Genomic DNA, 17,335 nt, shown 5'->3' with positions numbered 1-17,335 from the left:
CTGTTGCCATTGACCTTATTACTCAGCTCTGCCTGCAATACCTTCCTCTCTACATTTGGGGGGGGGGAGGTGACATAATTTCATAAAATGAGGTTACAGAATCTGTGATTAGTTTGTATCTCAGAGATGTTATTTCACTTGAAATACAGGGACAGCTTCTGGTGTCACCTTTACTTGGAATAATATTTAGAAAATGAGATTGATGAGTGATCCATCTTCCTTTGCTTGATCTCCTGAGGCCTCTGTGCTCCGTCTTCCTTAGCACATTATTTTGTTTTGTGTTTATAAGTGGCAGTTCAGTGAATATCCATCAGCTCCAGGGTGACATCAGCTGTTAGCCACAGCATTGCTTCCAAATGCTGTCAGACTGTACATGTTGGGAGGTCTCCTTTCAGTGCAGGAGTGTGAGTTTGGGCACCAAAGGGACTGTTTTAGTGGAGAGGGGTCAGGAAGGTCCTGTGAGCTCAGGCAGCTGAGGGACCTGTTACCTGAAGTAACAACCTGGACTTGTGCCAAAGCACTTTCCAGCACTGGAGCTTAATCATTTTGCTCCATTGATTTTTCTAGTTGACCATCTAGAACCTTCATGTCAGCATTTTACATGGAATGTCACCTTGGGCTGTGACCATCTGTTCTGTACTGCAGCAGCTCCTTCTGATGGGTTTTGTGTGGTCCTTCCCCCAGATCCACTGGAATGTCGGAAGCCGTGGGCTGCAGGAACGTGGAAGATGCTGCTAGCTGCAAGCACCAAAGATGTTCAAGAATGCACTACTGAACCTAATGTCTATTTTGGTAACAGCCACAGTGCTTATTAATACCTTGAGGCAAACGGGAGGCTCTGGGAATGTGCTGCTGCAGGGTTGGGACCAGTCTACACAAAATAGACAGAGTTGCCTTAACATGGGACTACTCATGTAGCACCAGGACGAATGTTACATTTACTATGCAGAGTGCAGGGAGAGGTTCAGCCCCTTCAGAATTCCCTGAGGCAGTGCAAGAGGTTTTTGGTCAAGTCACAGGTAAGGCCTTCACCAGAATTCCCCTTCCCAAGTGTGTGAGCAGCTGGCATGGTTCAGTGAACAGTCTGCTACTGCTTCTTCTGTTCTCTCCAGGCCTCTTTGGGCTGTGGGCTCCTTTTTTGTTTCCTGGGACAGAGGAAAGCTCTCAGGCAGTGACCTGGGGGTGTGAGTCCCTCCTCTGGGCACGCCCTTGGCACATGGGGCTCCTTGGCAGCAGGTGTTTACAGACCCACATTTTGTTCTGCTATGCTTGCTGCACTGCTTGTTCAGCACAGAAGGGTACTGTGCCTTCATCCTTTAGTTTGTTGGGGGTTTAATTTAAAAAAGAAGAAAAAAAAGGTACACTAGATTCTGCTGCTTCCCAAATGTTCCTTGTATTTTTACAGGAATAGGCTTTTACAATTCTTCCAGGTGATGGGAAAAATAGTCACTCTTTGTCATGTAGAAAACTGGATCATGACTTATTTTCAGGAGAGCTTTTGATCAGCAGCACACGACAAGTGGTACTAAATCTGTTTGTGTTTTTAAATCTCTGTGAGTGAACAGAAACCAGGGATCTCCCAGGGTGGGATGTGCCTGTGCCAGGGAGCTGAGTACTCTTGCCCAGAGGGTTGGGGAGGCGGGACAGAGGTCCAGACAGGCCAGGCAGCGCTGCCTCTGCCTCCCTGAGCAGATGAAGACAATACAGTGTTTAGTTTTTAATTTCAATAAATTTAATATACAAAACTACATGTTGAAAATAAAAATATAATATGCAGTTTTTTGCAGTGTTAACTAACTGAATTTTAAAAGTACAATTTTTTTCTAAACAAGTACTCATTTCTTAACAACATGGTAATTAAGGTCATTTCAAAGGCTATGGTTGAAGCAAACATGTCAGTCACCAGTTGATAGTGTTTTGCACAAACATAATCCAAACCTAAAAGACTTCTGGGGCAAAGGAAGAGAAGATAAACATTTTCACCTCTTTTACTGCATTATTAAGCATAACAATGCAACTCAAGTGACTGGGAAGCCGCTGCTGTGGCAAAGCTGCAGTGCAGGCTGGAGGAGGAAGATCATCACTGAGTTTATGGAATGCTCTTCCAGGGGCTGGATGGTGCCTGCTCCGAGCAGTGCCGTGTCCCAGGGTGCACACCCATGTGCCCTCAGCCCAGGGGGCTGCACAGACACCTCGGCAGGAGCCATGGGGGGCCACAGCTTAGGCTTTGGCCAGCAGGAACCAGCAATTAGCTGCATTAAGCCACCTTCTCCCGAAGGCCAGAGGTAAGACTTCCCTGGGATGGAGCATCCTTTCCAATGTGGGAGTGTGCTACCTCTTGCTGGCCAGCTTCTGTTTGTGGAATTGGGCCCAGTTCCCTGGCCTGCCTTCACCAAGGGCTGGGTGGTGCCAGCTCTAATTTGGAACACTGGATTTGTCAGACTTTGTTTTTTTAAAAAGTAGCCATTTATTCCCAAATGCACTGTGTGCAGGCACTGGCTGCCTTTCCATGAAATGCATCATTATATGCAGTTCCCTTTTCTTGCCCAGCCACTGGGTTATTCCTTTAAAAAGCAGAGCCTCAGCCTCCCAGTGGCCTTGCACTCCCCTTTCCCTGGGAAAGGACACTGGTGTTACAGCACAATCCTGAAGGGACGGCGAGTAGGGACCAGGCAATGTCTGACATACCGTAAATGTTCACCCTAAATTAGCACCTCTCTTCCCAAATTAATTATCTCTGCAGACAGGAGGAGAAACCTTCACCCCTCTTCCTGGGAGGGACTCAAAAGAGCTGCTTTATGTGACTATGGCTGAACAAACCAAACCCCTTCTGCTTACAGCTCTTCCCACTGGTTAGCAGCTTTCCATGGAGACAGTAAGAACATGGAACCACATTTGCTCTGGCTGATGCTCCATTCCAGCTCCTTACTGCCCTGGCAGACATCAGCAGCTGCTTTCCTTCCCAAAGCCCAAGAGCACTGGGCCGAGTGCAGGTGTTCAGAGCTGCCCACAAAGCCTTTTTCAGCAGAACATGCAGGAACAGCCACTCTACACTGTTGCACAGGTAAGCTGTGACAGGGGCTGCAGGATGAGGTGTGAGCTGGGATGCAGGACAAGGCGTCACACTACTGGAACAGCAGGGAGGGGACACAGCTGCCCCAGGTGGGGCTTGGCGTCAGAAAGCAGGACCTACTTGGGGAGAGGAACGAGATATAACTGCACTTTAGGGCTGATGTTTCCTCTGCTTCATACAGATTGGTAAAGTACAGAAGAGCAGAGTTGTTCTAGGAGAATACAGAAACCTGCCAAGGTGATGGACTTGTATGGTAACTAGAGGAACAAAGTAACCCAGCCTACTCCACACACACAACTGCAGGTCATGGAACCTGGGGAGAGATGCCTGCCTTCCTGCTCCTCTGGACACAGACAGATGGAGTTGTGGCTGGGGAACCTTTCCATAGCTCTCAAGGGCTTCTCCAAATGTATTTCAACCAATAATTTGGTTAAAATAATGTAAACGTTACTGTTCAATGTCTACAGCACACGCAAGGCCGTTGTGATGAGGTCAGAATGGAGGGCTGGACTGTTGGTTCTCACATGGCCATCTACAAACAGTACAAGGTTGGAGTTTCACTTTTTATTTATGCCCCAGTGATCTTTGCACCCTTTTGAGCATCGAGAGTACAGGACTGTAAGTCTTTAAACATGAGCATTTTTCTAAACAGTAACAGAAGTGGATTAGCTGCAAGGATAGCATAGCCATGTTGTAGTATAGAAGCTGCCCTGATCCTCTGGTTGTTGACAATGCATAGAAGATTTAGAATTATGGAACAACTGTCCCTCCCCCTCCCCCCCTTCCCCAATAGTGTTAACAAAAGCTTAATTTTCCAGTTTTAAAGTGCAAATGATTCAGATACAACTGCTGCTGGAACAGGTCTGAACAGAAAATGAAGTCCTCTTATGAGATGTTTTCCAGAATATAAAAGATGAGCTCCATTATGACTGGCCCCTCACTCAACTGACAGGCCCCTCCATGAATTACTGGCACTAAGGCACTGTCCAGGTCATTCATGTATTGAGAGGGCAGTGGCTGTCCATTGCTCCCAGCTTGGTAACCAACCTAAAAAATACAAAGCAAGAGTGGGTTTTGTGGAGAACAGGCTGTGAGTCAATGGGCAGGGAGGGAGGAGCAGCTGTGGCCTCTGCCCATGGAAGGTGGTGCTTGAACTGGACATCACAGGCACTAAAGCAGCTTTTCCACTTGTTTTTACACTTCTCTCTGTTCCCAGCGGCTGCTTGGGCAAAAGGACCCTCTTTTTCCTACTGCTTTGCCAAAGCAGCTCCTTGGAGCAGCAGGGCCTGCACACCCAGCATTACCAGATCAGGCTGTGCAGGATTTAGGAGCTGGGTGACACTAAGCCCAGCCCAGCATTCCAGGGCTCTCCTCGCAGCTCTGGCTGTGGAACCCTTGAGGGGACCTTCCAAGTGTTCCTCAATGGCCTCAAATGCAGTGTGGGATTTTTAGGAGCAGCCAACTTGTGAGCAATGGTTTGTGCTCACAGAGAGTTTAATACACTCCTGTCTGGTGAAAAGGCCACTGCAGAGCCTTCTCAGAGCACAGAGCAGGTGCTGCTCGTGCCATATGGGGGCAAAGCCTGTGTTAATTCAGGCTGGGCATTGGCTTTCCTGCTCCAACAGATGTCCCAAAACACCAAACACCACGTGATTAGCATCTGGTACGGTACTTCAACAGTCAGGTTAAAGTGTTGTATTCCCTTTTGGGAATGAACAAGGGAACAGCCCCCCAGTAAAACCAGAACTATTCCAGAACTTACTTGGTCCGAGTCCAGAGTGACACGCAGACCTAGCTTAGTCATTCCATCTTCTTTCAGCAGTTTCAGGTGAGGACACAGAGCCAGACAGAAAGCCTTGGCCACGTTTTCAGTCAGTCTGCTGTGATCAGCTGGGTCACTCAGACCATTGTGTTGCTCATCATTTTCCAGAAAAAACACCTGAAGGGAAGAATTAAGACATAACACTTGGTTCTTCTAGAAAACTGGGGTTACTGAAATGTTATTTAAACTTTTACAAATGAAGACCTACAGAAGAGCTGTTCAGGGAAGACCAGCAAAAGCCCCTGAACACAAGCCACCTTAGGGGGAACAAATAAAAAATTTCAGAATATTTAAATAGTACTTCCTCTGAAACCTCTCAGATCTGGTCAAAAGCTTCACTATGTATTGCATGAACTTTTAGTAAAAAACTGCTTTTAATCAGATGCTATTTCAGAAAAGTTAGATTTTTAGTAGAAGCCTGAAGAGCTGTGGTAGTGTTGTCACTGAACTTTGTTGAGCCCACTTGGCCTGGGAAAAAAAGGTGGCAAGCTGCAGAGTGAAACACTTGAAGAAATACTCTGACATCAGCATTTGTGTGCTGGCAGAGTCACAGATACCATCAGCTGTGCAAGCATTTTGAGTGATTGATGGCACAGCACTTTCATTTTAACATGAACCGTTTCAGAGAAAGTGGCTCGAAATAACATTTCTTAAAAACAATTTATATTAAGATTTGTCTCTGTGTGAAAAGGCAGCTTTTAACTCGAACTGTTCCCTTGTGTACACAGTCAGCAAGTGCTGGTCTGATCCCCCCTATTCCAACCCCTGGGAGCAGAGGTGGCCAGTGCAGTGCAGGCTGGGACAGCAGCAGGGGCAGGATGTTGTGTCCTGCAGGATTGCAGCTGCAGCTTCCCTCGCTGCAGGAGAGCACTGCAGGCTTGTTCTGAAGCATCTGCTGCTTCCACCGTGAGCTGGGTGAGCAGGATGAAGGCACAGCAGGCTGGAGGAGAGCAGGCTTGAGGCAGAACAGGCTGTGGCTGCAGCCCCAGTTCTTGTTGGCTCCTGTGCAAGGAGTATGACAGACTCACCTCTGTCCACCGAATGACCTTCCCGTTGGCCTTGTACTCTGAGCCATGGAATATCTTCACGCTGGTTATGGATTCCATGGATTTGCCATCGATGGGGCTCACAACGCTGCCAAAGGGAGGCGGAAGGGTCAGTTCCCTCTGCAGCAAACAACTACCTTGGCATCAGGCAGCCCCTGCCCGGAGTCACGTGCACAGACCAGGTGCAGGAAGGGCCTTCCTGCACGTTTCCAGCAAAGCTGCTCTGCAGAGCTGAGAGCCTGGGAGGTGCACCCACAGTAATGAGGGGTTTCCTACAAACTGGATTCCGGTTCCTCTGTAAACTCTTGTAGGCCAACACCTGAAACACGACTTGCACAGCCCAGGATTTGGTTACAGAACCCAACACTGAGCTGGAGAGCCTGAAACTAAAGAAATACCCTTTCTAGGTGCTGAGTCCTTAAATATCAAATCCATGCCAACAAGCACTTTAGTGACATAAATACTGAAGCTGCCAAATCCACCTTTCTTTTGGCTTAACTAAAGTGTCCAAAGATACTGTTGATGTTCAGCAATTTTATTTCCAGCTCTACTTAATGCAAACTAAGCACCACGAGAGCAAAGTGACCACAGTGTGCAGGGTTCAGCACTGAGTGCTGGACACAGATTAGTGGTTTCCAATAACTGGATACTGGCAATGGCAAAAAATCCATAGCATTGCCAATTTTCTAAATTGATGCCCCAAAGCTCTGGTATCTCAATTCCATTTTCATGACAATTAATTGCATCTTATCACTCAAAATAGAGGCAGAGACTTTTAATTCCTATTGATCTGAAGACTGATAAGATCAATTAAAATTTTTAACAGAATCAGTCACCCATGTCAAGTGACTGCTCCTCTACTTACCCCTTACTGAAGTTTTTGTCATCTTCTACCCACTGAATATGAACGTGTTCCTGAGGGTCTTCAGCATCTACTTTGCCACAGGTGATGGTGAAGTCTTTCATCTCTCTCAAGGCCTGCCTCAAAGAGTCCATGTTCTCAGCAGTTATCTGGACCATCACTCCATCTGGGGAACCAAGAAATCCTCATAAGCCAAGACAAGCCACACCAAACAGAGCCTATATAGAAAAAAAATAAACATCCTTCCTCTGTTGGCAACACAAGGGTTTAATGTTTAAGCAGCATGGGCAGCAATGCTATCAATGTAGGACTGTTTCTGAACTCCCATCTTACCAGAAGGCAGCACTGCTGCGTGCTGACTGAGGAAGCACCAGGCAGGGAGAGGCAGCTACGGAACTCAGCCAGAGAAGGCCACATGAGTTATTCCAAACTGGCCCCTGCTCTAGGCCACCCTCAGTAACCTCATGTGCCTCTCCTCCGGTGGCACTGGAAGCAGCATTCCAGCAGGGACAATAATTGAGAAGTCAGTGGCAAAAGATACAGAATTTGTATTCACAGAATTACTGAGGTGGAAAAAGACCTCTAAGATCATCGAGTCCAACCATTAATCCAGCACAGCCGTGTTCACCACTCACCTGTGCCCCCGGTGTAAATTAGGGCAGAAATGACAGGAGTGGAGCATTTCCCCCATGTACAGACTGAAGGCACCTGTGCCTCTGTCTCACAGCAAACCCCCAGTTCAGGCACAGGACCTGCACACACAGCCTGGCAGGGGACTGGGCCAGCCCTGGGGACCCCCGGCCACGCTGTACCCTCACAGCTCCCGGTGCTCCAGCAGGCACAGTGTGAGGAGCAACTGACTGCACCTCCCACCTCACACGCTCCTGTCTGCACCAACAGCTGCAGGGAGGTGACTGCACAGCCAACAGGCACTAACAGCTCCCAGCCCAGCATGTGCCATCGGCAGCTGTTCCTGTGATATGACAACAAACCACATCAGAGGTACCAGCACAACAATCTCAACTTGTCGTGTTCTCATCTGCCCACACACAAGCACATAAACAATGCACATTCATCACCTGCACACTGCAGGGCTGTTGGGCAGCAGAGGAAGCTTACCAGGGTTCCTCTTCTGGTTAGTGGGTTACACATTCCATATTAGGCTCACAATTTCCTCATTCAACCCAAACCAGTAAACCAATCAGAAGTTCCCAAGCCAGGTATCTCATATCTTACCCTCGTTTTCTTGTGACCCTGTTTCACAGCACCTGCACAAGTTCCTCCTCATTAGAGGAAACAGGGTGGTTTTGGCTAAAAAGCAGGATCAGGCTGAAGCAGCAGGATGAGTCCAAGGCCCAAGGCAGAGGAGCAGTGCTAAGAGGAAGGCAGTGTGCTTTAAGCAAGCAGTTCAGTTCTTACCTTCCACTATACTGGATTTGGCAAGGTAGCCTGAGGAGGATTTTAAAGCTCCACTGAACACAAAGAAGCTGGCACCAGTCACTGCAACAACAACAACAACAGGAGAGGTTTAGTGAGGCTTTTGTCAAAGCAATGCCTAACACAGGAATCAGGTATCACAGCTGTCAGCCAGGGGGGTGATTAGCCTAAATCAGGACAAATGCTGCTTGGAATTATGGTGACTGCATTGCACATCATAGGCTTGGATATGCAAAGGCAAATTACCCAGTTAGTTTCTGACCTGGACAATAGTTTTTGTCAAGCTTCATGAATGCTCATATCTCATCAGTCTCCCTCTCCCTGCCCACACATCTCTAAGTACCAGAATTATTAATTTTGGGTAACCAAGTACACAATTAACTTCTAATTGCTCCCACAGAGCTGGCAAAGATTGTGAGTGAGCTGTTCATGGACTGCACTGTAACACCAACCCCACTGGCAAGGTCACAGCTCAAATCCACTGGACTTAAAAGTAAAATTATCTTCAGTGATTCAATGACTACTAAGCATCATGAAATTCCTGCTGGAAATCGCTCTTCTTGTCCCATATGTGAAGTTAACTGAAGTCAGACAAGACCACCAGTCCTGAGTGACATCCCATGCCAGTATACTCACTGGAATGACTGGAGATACTTGCAAAACACCAAAGTCAGCCTGTCTTGTTCTCATTTAGAGACTGTATAAATTTCTTTGCCAGAAATGCTCCCCAAACCCACATTTAAATTCTAAGCACGCTGCTGCTGCAGCCTTTCAGCTTACTGTAACAAAAATATAGCCTGGAAATTAGATGGTCTAATTAAGGTGAACATGAGAAGTTTCCTGAAGCTGCATTATTAAAAGGCTGCTGTTGCTGGTTATTCCTATTTGCCTTTCTCTCACACTAAATCTGATCTTCCTTTCACATACTGTAGGTCAAGCACAGGCAACCACAGCCTCACCTGCACCTCCAGTAATGCCAAAGCCAACTCATTACTAATGGACAGCTGTTGCCTAAGGTGAACTGTGAACTCTGTGGCACTGCAAGTCCTGAGCTGTTCTGTGCCACAGGGACAAGGGAGCAACTACTCTGTGCTTTATTTGCTGTTTGCTTCATCTCTGGAGTTGCTGAGACACCTCTCAGGCAGTCAGAACAGCACCACTGACCTGCAGAAGTGTGATGTGTGCCCCTGACACCTGAGCTCCTGGGTTCTGCAAGGGCAGTAAAGCACCAAGGGGTGCAGGGCAGATGGAGCAACGTGTTCCCACTCCTGACGTTGCACATGCAGCTCCCAAAGCTGCCCAGCCAGCAACACCAGGGCTCAGAATGGTTTTCCCTGACAGAACCTCAGTGAGGGGCAGCCACACCCAGCTGTGCCCGACGCCCAGAGCCCCCTCACCCTTCCTGGACTGGTTGTGGATGCTGATGGCCTGGGTCTGGTAGTTGCCGTCGTCATTCTGCACACACACGAGGTGCGAGTCGGCCTTCTCGTTGAAGCACGCGCCGCCCGCCAGCACGTGCTCGTTGGACTTGTTCATGGCCTTCATCATCTGCCAACACAGAGGGAGGGTCAGCATCGCCACCCAGCACACCCAGCACTGCCATCAGCAGGGGGTTCTGTTGGATCAGACAGAGCAGCCTCCCAGCAGTGCTCCTGTTCCACCTCAGGCTTTAGCACTCAGAACCACAAACTGCTTTTAAGAACAAGGCTCAAGCCTTTTGCTGCCTGGGTTCTTTGAAGTGCCACCTTTTGTGCACTTAAATGGTATAAGGGACAGCTGAGCTATGTAAGGTGCTAAAGTTGTTATCCCTATCTATTTTTATCTCTATTTTTATCTCTATCCATTTTTTAAAATACCCAGGCAAATAAATTTAGAAAACCCCTGGGAAGAAATACCCAGCTTGTTTACACAACTGCACTTGCTGAGGACAGAAACCATAAATGCCACACGGGCACTCCAGCTGGGGCCATTTCATCCTGCTCTGCCACGACCAGACACCAAAGCTTCAGTGTCTCTGTGCTTCACCTGCATCAGCTGGTGAGACTGGGATCAATGTTCCCAGTTGGAACACTTTTCCAAAAGATCTGAATCACAGGCATCCAGAATGTTAATTCTCTGCAAGGGAGGCCTCCAGAAAGCACCCAGAAACATTTGTGATGCCTCTGCCCTTCAGTGTTGCTGCCTGTCCTCTAACACACACTACGTTCGTTACATGCCTTAGCAAACACTGCTGTACATTATACAGTTCCTTTCCTTCTCTCCACTCTTCATGGAGGCCCACACTATGTGATTTTTGATCCAAAAGAAAACTGAGGGAGTCATCTAGCTCTGGAGTTTGTTTCAAACCCAAAAATTACATGTTTGCTTAAAAGAAAATAAGTCCAGTTAAATCACATAAATTCCCCCACAGTGAAAGCCCTGACAAGAAGGAAAATGTGGAATTATTTGACATCTCTTAGCAGCACTCAAACTCCCACCCTGTCCTCCCTGCAGCTGATAAGCATTCAGGCTACACACAACACATTTGTCTCTCTCAGTCCAACATAAAAACTTAATTATAGTGTCAGGAACTTTAACTGATGCCCACTATTGACAAATGTGCACAGGTGTAATGTTTGGGGAGGAAACTTAATTAAGATTTTGCATCAGACAACAGTGTATTTCATTATCCAGTTTATCATGTCATGCTCCAGAAACAAGATTTTGGCTCCAGAACAGCCATCTCTGTGGAGCTCAGCAGGTGCCTCCAGCACAAGGAACAACTGGACATGGTGACTGTGCCATGATTAAGGAATGACAGTCACCTTTGCTGAGGGACTAAACAGGCAACTGGGGATTGCTGTAAGTTATAGAAAATTTAAATCATTCTGAAGAAAAAATATGTATTTAACAGAAAAACTATATATTTTGTAAGTTGCTAATTATAGGCTGAATTCTCCACATTCAAGCCACGCATGAGATTTAAAATCAGTTTTTCACTTTGGAGATAATTTGAGTGGCAGTCTTTTCTAATTAAATACTGCTTTACATGAGAAAAAGTAAAGGTCTTGTGTTTAATTCATCTTGATTCAAACTAAACTCAGATGGAAAATTCCTAGTAATTCAACCTTTCAATTGGATCATAAGCAATAATGTTAAATAAGTAACACTTTCTCCATTTTAAAAGTAGAATCCTTGCTTCACTCTGGAAGGAGAACTCAAGCACAAGGCAGGGGTTTGCTACCAAGCTCCCTGACACCAAATTCCCTCCCAACCCTGCTCAGTCCTGTCTGTCATCAGACACCCTGCAAGGCCAGGCAGGGCTGGCACTGAACTGCAGCAAGTGCTGAATTCACACTGACCTCTTTCATTCTCTCACAACTGCATCAAAAATTAAAACGCCTTTTAACAGCCCCTTTATCTTCTGGCTTCATCAATTCCATCTTTTTCAAACTTCACAGAGGAATGCCTTTTTTTTCCCAGCGAATTTCCTTAGTCTCACTTATGTTACTCAAATGTTTCTTGCGGGGGAATTCCCTCCTGACATAAAGCTGCACTCTGCTCTGATCTTACAGGAACTTTTGCAAATACCATTTGCCCAGGAGGTTTGCTCTGATTGCTTTCAGAGGACCAAGTTACCCCTTCTCCTCAGGCAGAACACAACATCAATCACCTTCTCCACTGTCCTCTTTCATTACTATTCAAATGCTCCTCCCCAGCTTCCTCAGCAGCACCAACTCCTCCAGATGCTGACTGATTTTCTCACACCACAAATCAAGTCTAAAATTTAGATGTTGAGGGAAATTTTACATAAACTAATCAGCAATCCAGCAAATACTACAAAATGCTTTGAGTTGGAAGACACAACACAGATGAGAAAAGCTAATGCATTTTTATTTCCTAGTTTACCTTGAGTGTAAAGTTTGTCAATTTATTTGCTCCAATCACACATTATTTTACATGTAAACAGTTCAAAAACCTGAAGAAAAAGAGTTTGTCTAATTAATACTGAGTGGAATTGTGTTCTTCCTGTGCAGCCACCCTCACTCACTTCCAAAGGCTTTGTGAATGGTGCACTTACAATTTGCTTTTGAGGCAGTTTTCCCTCGTGGTAGTGAATAAAATAAAAGTTCCTTTAGATCCCAGGTACTCCAACCACAAAGAAACTGTACACAAATGTATGTATTATGAGTATTACCTCATTATATCTGTTGCTAGGAATTTTGATGCTGGTTTTTCTGACTTCCATATCAACCACTAAACCTTGGACCACAGGCAGTGTGTACTGGTAATTTCTGAAGTCCTGGTAATTAAAACAGGTTTTTAAGTTAGGCACAATGATCATAATTAACACTGGAGGTTTCACAACTACCCTGATGTACTAGTTAGCCCATTCAAATAATTGTAATCAGTGACTGAAAGGCAGGGAGGGGCAGAAACACCACAGCCTGTAACCTGTGTAACTGCAGTTCACAGATGAAAAACATCATCATGACTGTAAGTCATTTCACTCATTTTCTTACATCAAAATTAATATTCTCTAGCCTTGAATACCATCACTGTACATAAGACATCCTGCTCTCTGTGTTCTGTTACATTACTGGATGGAGATATTAGTTTTTCTAGTAGTGAGATTAAATCATGCACCAAAGAGAATCTTCTATATTGAAAATATTTGCAAAGTAGGAAGAGATAATAACTTCCCTTCAGCTGGAGCACTGTGTAATCAGAGAGCTGTGACTGTGATGACCCAGCACTTCTGAGGCAGCAATCTGAGCAAATAATGCCCTTATTTCAACACCCAAACATCCTCCCGTGGCCAGGTTTGGAAGTTGATTTGGGTACCTTGTTACAACTCACTGTGCTGTTCAAAGCTCACACCCACCGTCAGGAACAGAGAGTAAATTCCCCCCCACCCCTCCATCTCCCCTTGCGTCCCCCAAACCTGCTGGCACGTGCACAGCAGAGCAGCCCCCCGGCAGCCCCTCCCACTGAACCCCACACAGCACTTACTGCAAGGAGGTTCATGATCGTGTGTCCAGTCTCTCCAAACAAAGGCTTACGGAATCTGACGCTAAAAAGTGGGCATGGATAAACTGGAATGAAACAAAACACAACAGGTCAGACTGGAATTTACAAGCTGAGATTCTGCAAACCAGACTCGAATACAAGCCCATGGGAAGCAGCAGCTAAAGAAGAGACTGGAAGGATCAGTGTTTACAATGCAAAAGGACAGGAGGGTTGGAGGTTATAATGAACTTTCCACGTGTGTCATGGCCCCTGGCCCACCACACCAGAAACAGGATTGATTATGTGAAAGCTCCGAAGTCCCCACTGCAGGACTGAGCCTGGTGATCTGCACCCTGATGGCAGAGATCACCTTTCAAAATGCTTTTCTGAGGCTACTTCTCAGAAAAGGCTTCTTTCCTTCTTTGTACAACCATCCTGCTGCTCTGCACTACAGCATCATAAGCCTGTCAGTTCTGTGGCTGTCAGGTGTGACACCCAAGTGGTAATCCAGACTACTTAATTTCCTGTTTTATGTCATAAGAACATGGCAAGCTCTACAGGGCTATGTCAAAAGAAGTAAGGCATGTTTATGGTATGTCAGCCATGCAAAATATCTGCATTCCTTGCCTGACTCAGCCATACCTGCAGAACATCTGTGCTGCAGTTCCCAGGGCAGTGCATGGATCTGGCTGCGTGACATTACGCTGCAGCAGAAGCCCTCACAATGCTTGGAACATGACTCATGCACTGATACACAGTGCCAAGGTTTCCCAAACACATGTTTGAAGGAAGGTTCCTACACTGTCCTCAGGCAAACACTCAAGCTGATTTCCCCAATGCCACACATCCTCACAGTCCCCAGTGTGGTCAGGAAGTGCTCAGCAGGTTTGAGTAACACCATGAGGATTTCCTGATGGAAATCAGCTCCAGCCTCTGCAGCTGATGCAGTGCCTGAAAGCACCACACCCCCCACACAGTGACCAACTCGCGCACAGGGCCCTGGGGCACCGACCAGGGCTGGATTTCCCGTGGCTGTGCAAAGCAGCCCAGCTACATCCCAGATGATGGAATTCCCGAGCCTGAGCTGCACGGCTGATCTGCGGATGCTCAGCAGATGTTTTCTGCACAGCCAGCAGCCCAGGGGGACTCCTGAGTGATGGGATCTGCTGCATAGCCAGCAGTGCTGCACAAAGGGCTGGAACCTGACAGTTCCACCAGCAGAGAGGATGGAAGGAAACCCAGGAAACCCAGGACACAAACACAGCACCTCCGAGGAAGAGACTGAGGAAGTGACCTGCAGTCACAGCTGTCACAGCACACGGGAATGTGCCCAAATCCAACCCACAGCCATGCAAATCATGCAAAGCCCAGCTGGCCAATATATCAGAGCAGGTACTTCTGTCTGTCAACGCCAAAACATTTCTTTCTGTGTTAAAACACAAATGTCATGTCCAAAATGGGAGCATTTTGTTTTTTTTAAATACTGATGGGAGTAAACGAACTACTGAAAAAACCCCTCATGGATATGCAAAAAACCCTACACACCTCCACCACCAATGTTTCTTTGCACAAGTTGAACCTAAAATCCTCATCCTCAGAAGGCAAATTTTAGAATTTTCTTTTTGCTCTCCAGCAATGTAGGTATTTGGTGAAAAAATCACACTGTTCCCAAAACTTCATGAGTTTAAATTACAAATCCCTACAAAGCATATTCTAAACTGATTTTGTTGAAATGTGCTGAAAAAGTTCTGGGGAAAAGGAACAACAGACCATTTTCACAGTAATTCAGATTTATGACACATGCCAATTAAAACTGCAGATGAGCAAGACATCCAATTTTTGACCCACCATGGTGGACAAACTTGCAATAATGTCTTTGCTCCAGCAATGGCAAATGTCTTCTGAAAATTATTTTAGCTTAACTTTGTGCTAATTTCATGCTAAGATTTTGTTCAGGTGAAATACTCTCTCCAGCCTATGTGATATTGGTTGCAACAAAATTTAGCAACCAACTGCCACACCAGTTGCCCCTGCACATATATTCTTATTCTCTGGAAAATGAACAAGGTTTTAAAAACCTAAAAGCAAACACTCTTTCACTTCAGCAGGGAAAGAGCTTAAGGTCTCAAAGGCTCTCTCCTGTGCTAACTACACCAGCTAAACCAGACTGGTTCACTATGTGAACTACACACAGCTGCTCAGAGCCACGTTTGCCTCCACAACAGCCCCTGCTCACCAGCACAGCTTGGCAGAAGGCAGTGGGTCCCATCACCCCTCGGTGCTGCTGTGCCACCCACTGTTGCAATGTGGGGTTCAGACACAGTGTTTACCTGCCTGTTGAAGCCCAAGTGGCCCTGACAGATACCAATTTATGGCTGGGGGGTGTGCTCTAATCCAGCCACATCCTCTGCAGGGATCCTGCAGCTCCGGCAGGGCCCGGTACTTACGCCTGTACTCGGCTCCGAGCCTCAGCATCAGCCGGATGGGGAACACTTTAGCCCAGGGAGTCTCCCACTTCTGGATGAGGATGCCAAATAGGTACGGTGGGGTTGGGAGAACCAGGTCCTGCAGTGACTGATACGTAGCTGCAACGTACAAGAACCCTCCATGTTCTTTGCTTCCAAGGAAGCTCTTGCTGAAAAAGGAGTGTCCCAGGTTGCCAACGATGTTACCTATGGAAACAAAAAAGTTCATTACTTCACTAGATTGACAGCTATATCAAGAGTCTCAGAAGTTTCTCAGAAGGGAAACAAAAAAAATCTGTATTTAACTCCCTTTGCTTCCTGAAGCATTTTGTGTATTAATCACACCTGAAACAATGACTTGCTGTGCTCGGGGTCTCAGGTTACCTCCTGTGCAAAAGTACATGACCTGTTAGCAGGTAACTGCTGCAGACCAGAGCCACCAAGGCCATGGCACCCCTGGCTGATCCATCTTTGGTGATACACATATAGGCAGTCAGTTTTGTAGGAACAGGCACACAAACCTTCATTTCTGCTCGACAGGCTGAGCCATGTGACAAGCATTACCAGGACAGGTCAGACAACACAGACCTCCCACCTCTCCTGGGGAGCAGTGACGGATTAGCCTCAATCATTCCTGTGATCTGCCTGTTTCATAGACTCAGACAATGACAGAATGGCCTGAGTTGGCCATCTGGATCCATCCCCTCCAGCGGGCAGGGACACCTCCCACTATCCCAGCTTGCTCCAAGCCCCATCCAGCCTGGCCTTGGACACTCCCAGGGATGTGGCAGTCAGTTTCCCTGGGCACCCTGTGCCAGGGCCTGCCCACCCTCACAGGGGATCACAGGATAGCTCAGTGCCAAGGAAGTGAGAGCTGCAGCTTCCCCCTGGCACTATAAAAACACCCACAGAAAGCCTGTTTTCAGTGTCTTCCACATACTCAAGGGGTTCCACTACAGAGGCTGCTGTTGATTGAACTAAACTTTTGGATTCAGCTGCAATTTAAGGAGCAATGTGCACCTGGACAAACAATTAATGCCCACTGGTTGTCCTTCCATTTAGGCAAACCACTGGGGTGTCTGCTCAGACAAGTACTGAAGATCTGGGTCATTTCAGGAATTACACAAAAGAGTGTTTATTTCATTAGTATACTTAATGTAAAACGCAACTGAGAGAGACACAGGGGAGAAACTCCACTAATTTTTATTCACATTTTTACTCTTTGATGCTCTTAATTTCCAAAAATGTTTACACTGGAATGGCTGACTGAATCTGAATGTTGATTAGGTTATTACAGCATCCAACACAGCATTTAACATTGAAGCAAAGAACCATGGTGTGATTCCTTTTATCAAATGACAACAGCATGCAAATAATGTACAGAAAAGCTGATGACAATTCTCCATAGGAAGATGTGAATATTAATAGTGCTGATTTGCTCTCAAAGAAAAACACAAGTAATTTCAGAGAGCGTGGTGTGCTTGATCACCCCTCTCCTGAGGAATGGCACGGATTGAGGTACTCATGCAGACCTCCTGGGCTCCTGAAGCAATCCCAGGCTTCCCCACCTGCAGACAGACCGCTAAGTAGGACTTTCTGCTCTTTCCCCACCACCTCAGAACAGAGTCTGTATCTGAACTC

General features: G+C 46.6%; 2 protein-coding genes across 2 annotated transcripts in view; one reads left to right on the top strand and one right to left on the bottom strand.

Moving 5' to 3' along the window:
• The window catches only part of CC2D1B (coiled-coil and C2 domain containing 1B), a 28,927-nt gene extending 27,151 nt beyond the window's left edge, over positions 1 to 1,776 (top strand). Inside the window, exon 25 of the mRNA XM_071565660.1 lies at positions 685 to 1,776. The gene's annotated coding sequence lies outside the window, so the exon portion shown is untranslated. The remainder of the gene's footprint in view (positions 1 to 684) is intronic.
• ZFYVE9 (zinc finger FYVE-type containing 9) overlaps positions 1,716 to 17,335 on the bottom strand; it is a 57,127-nt gene continuing 41,507 nt past the window's right edge. Inside the window, exons 11-19 of the mRNA XM_071565659.1 lie at positions 15,677 to 15,901; positions 13,233 to 13,315; positions 12,418 to 12,522; positions 9,638 to 9,788; positions 8,223 to 8,303; positions 6,807 to 6,969; positions 5,924 to 6,029; positions 4,836 to 5,012; positions 1,716 to 4,120 (exon numbers count right to left, since the gene is read on the bottom strand). Of these exons, the coding sequence (XP_071421760.1) occupies positions 3,959 to 4,120; positions 4,836 to 5,012; positions 5,924 to 6,029; positions 6,807 to 6,969; positions 8,223 to 8,303; positions 9,638 to 9,788; positions 12,418 to 12,522; positions 13,233 to 13,315; positions 15,677 to 15,901 (1,253 nt within the window). The 3' untranslated portion in view covers positions 1,716 to 3,958. The remainder of the gene's footprint in view (positions 4,121 to 4,835; positions 5,013 to 5,923; positions 6,030 to 6,806; positions 6,970 to 8,222; positions 8,304 to 9,637; positions 9,789 to 12,417; positions 12,523 to 13,232; positions 13,316 to 15,676; positions 15,902 to 17,335) is intronic.

This window comes from Pithys albifrons, chromosome 10 (genome assembly GCF_047495875.1).
Source record: "Pithys albifrons albifrons isolate INPA30051 chromosome 10, PitAlb_v1, whole genome shotgun sequence".
NCBI classification, from domain to species: Eukaryota; Metazoa; Chordata; class Aves; order Passeriformes; family Thamnophilidae; genus Pithys; species Pithys albifrons.
This window is presented reverse-complemented; position numbering and strand designations above follow the sequence as displayed.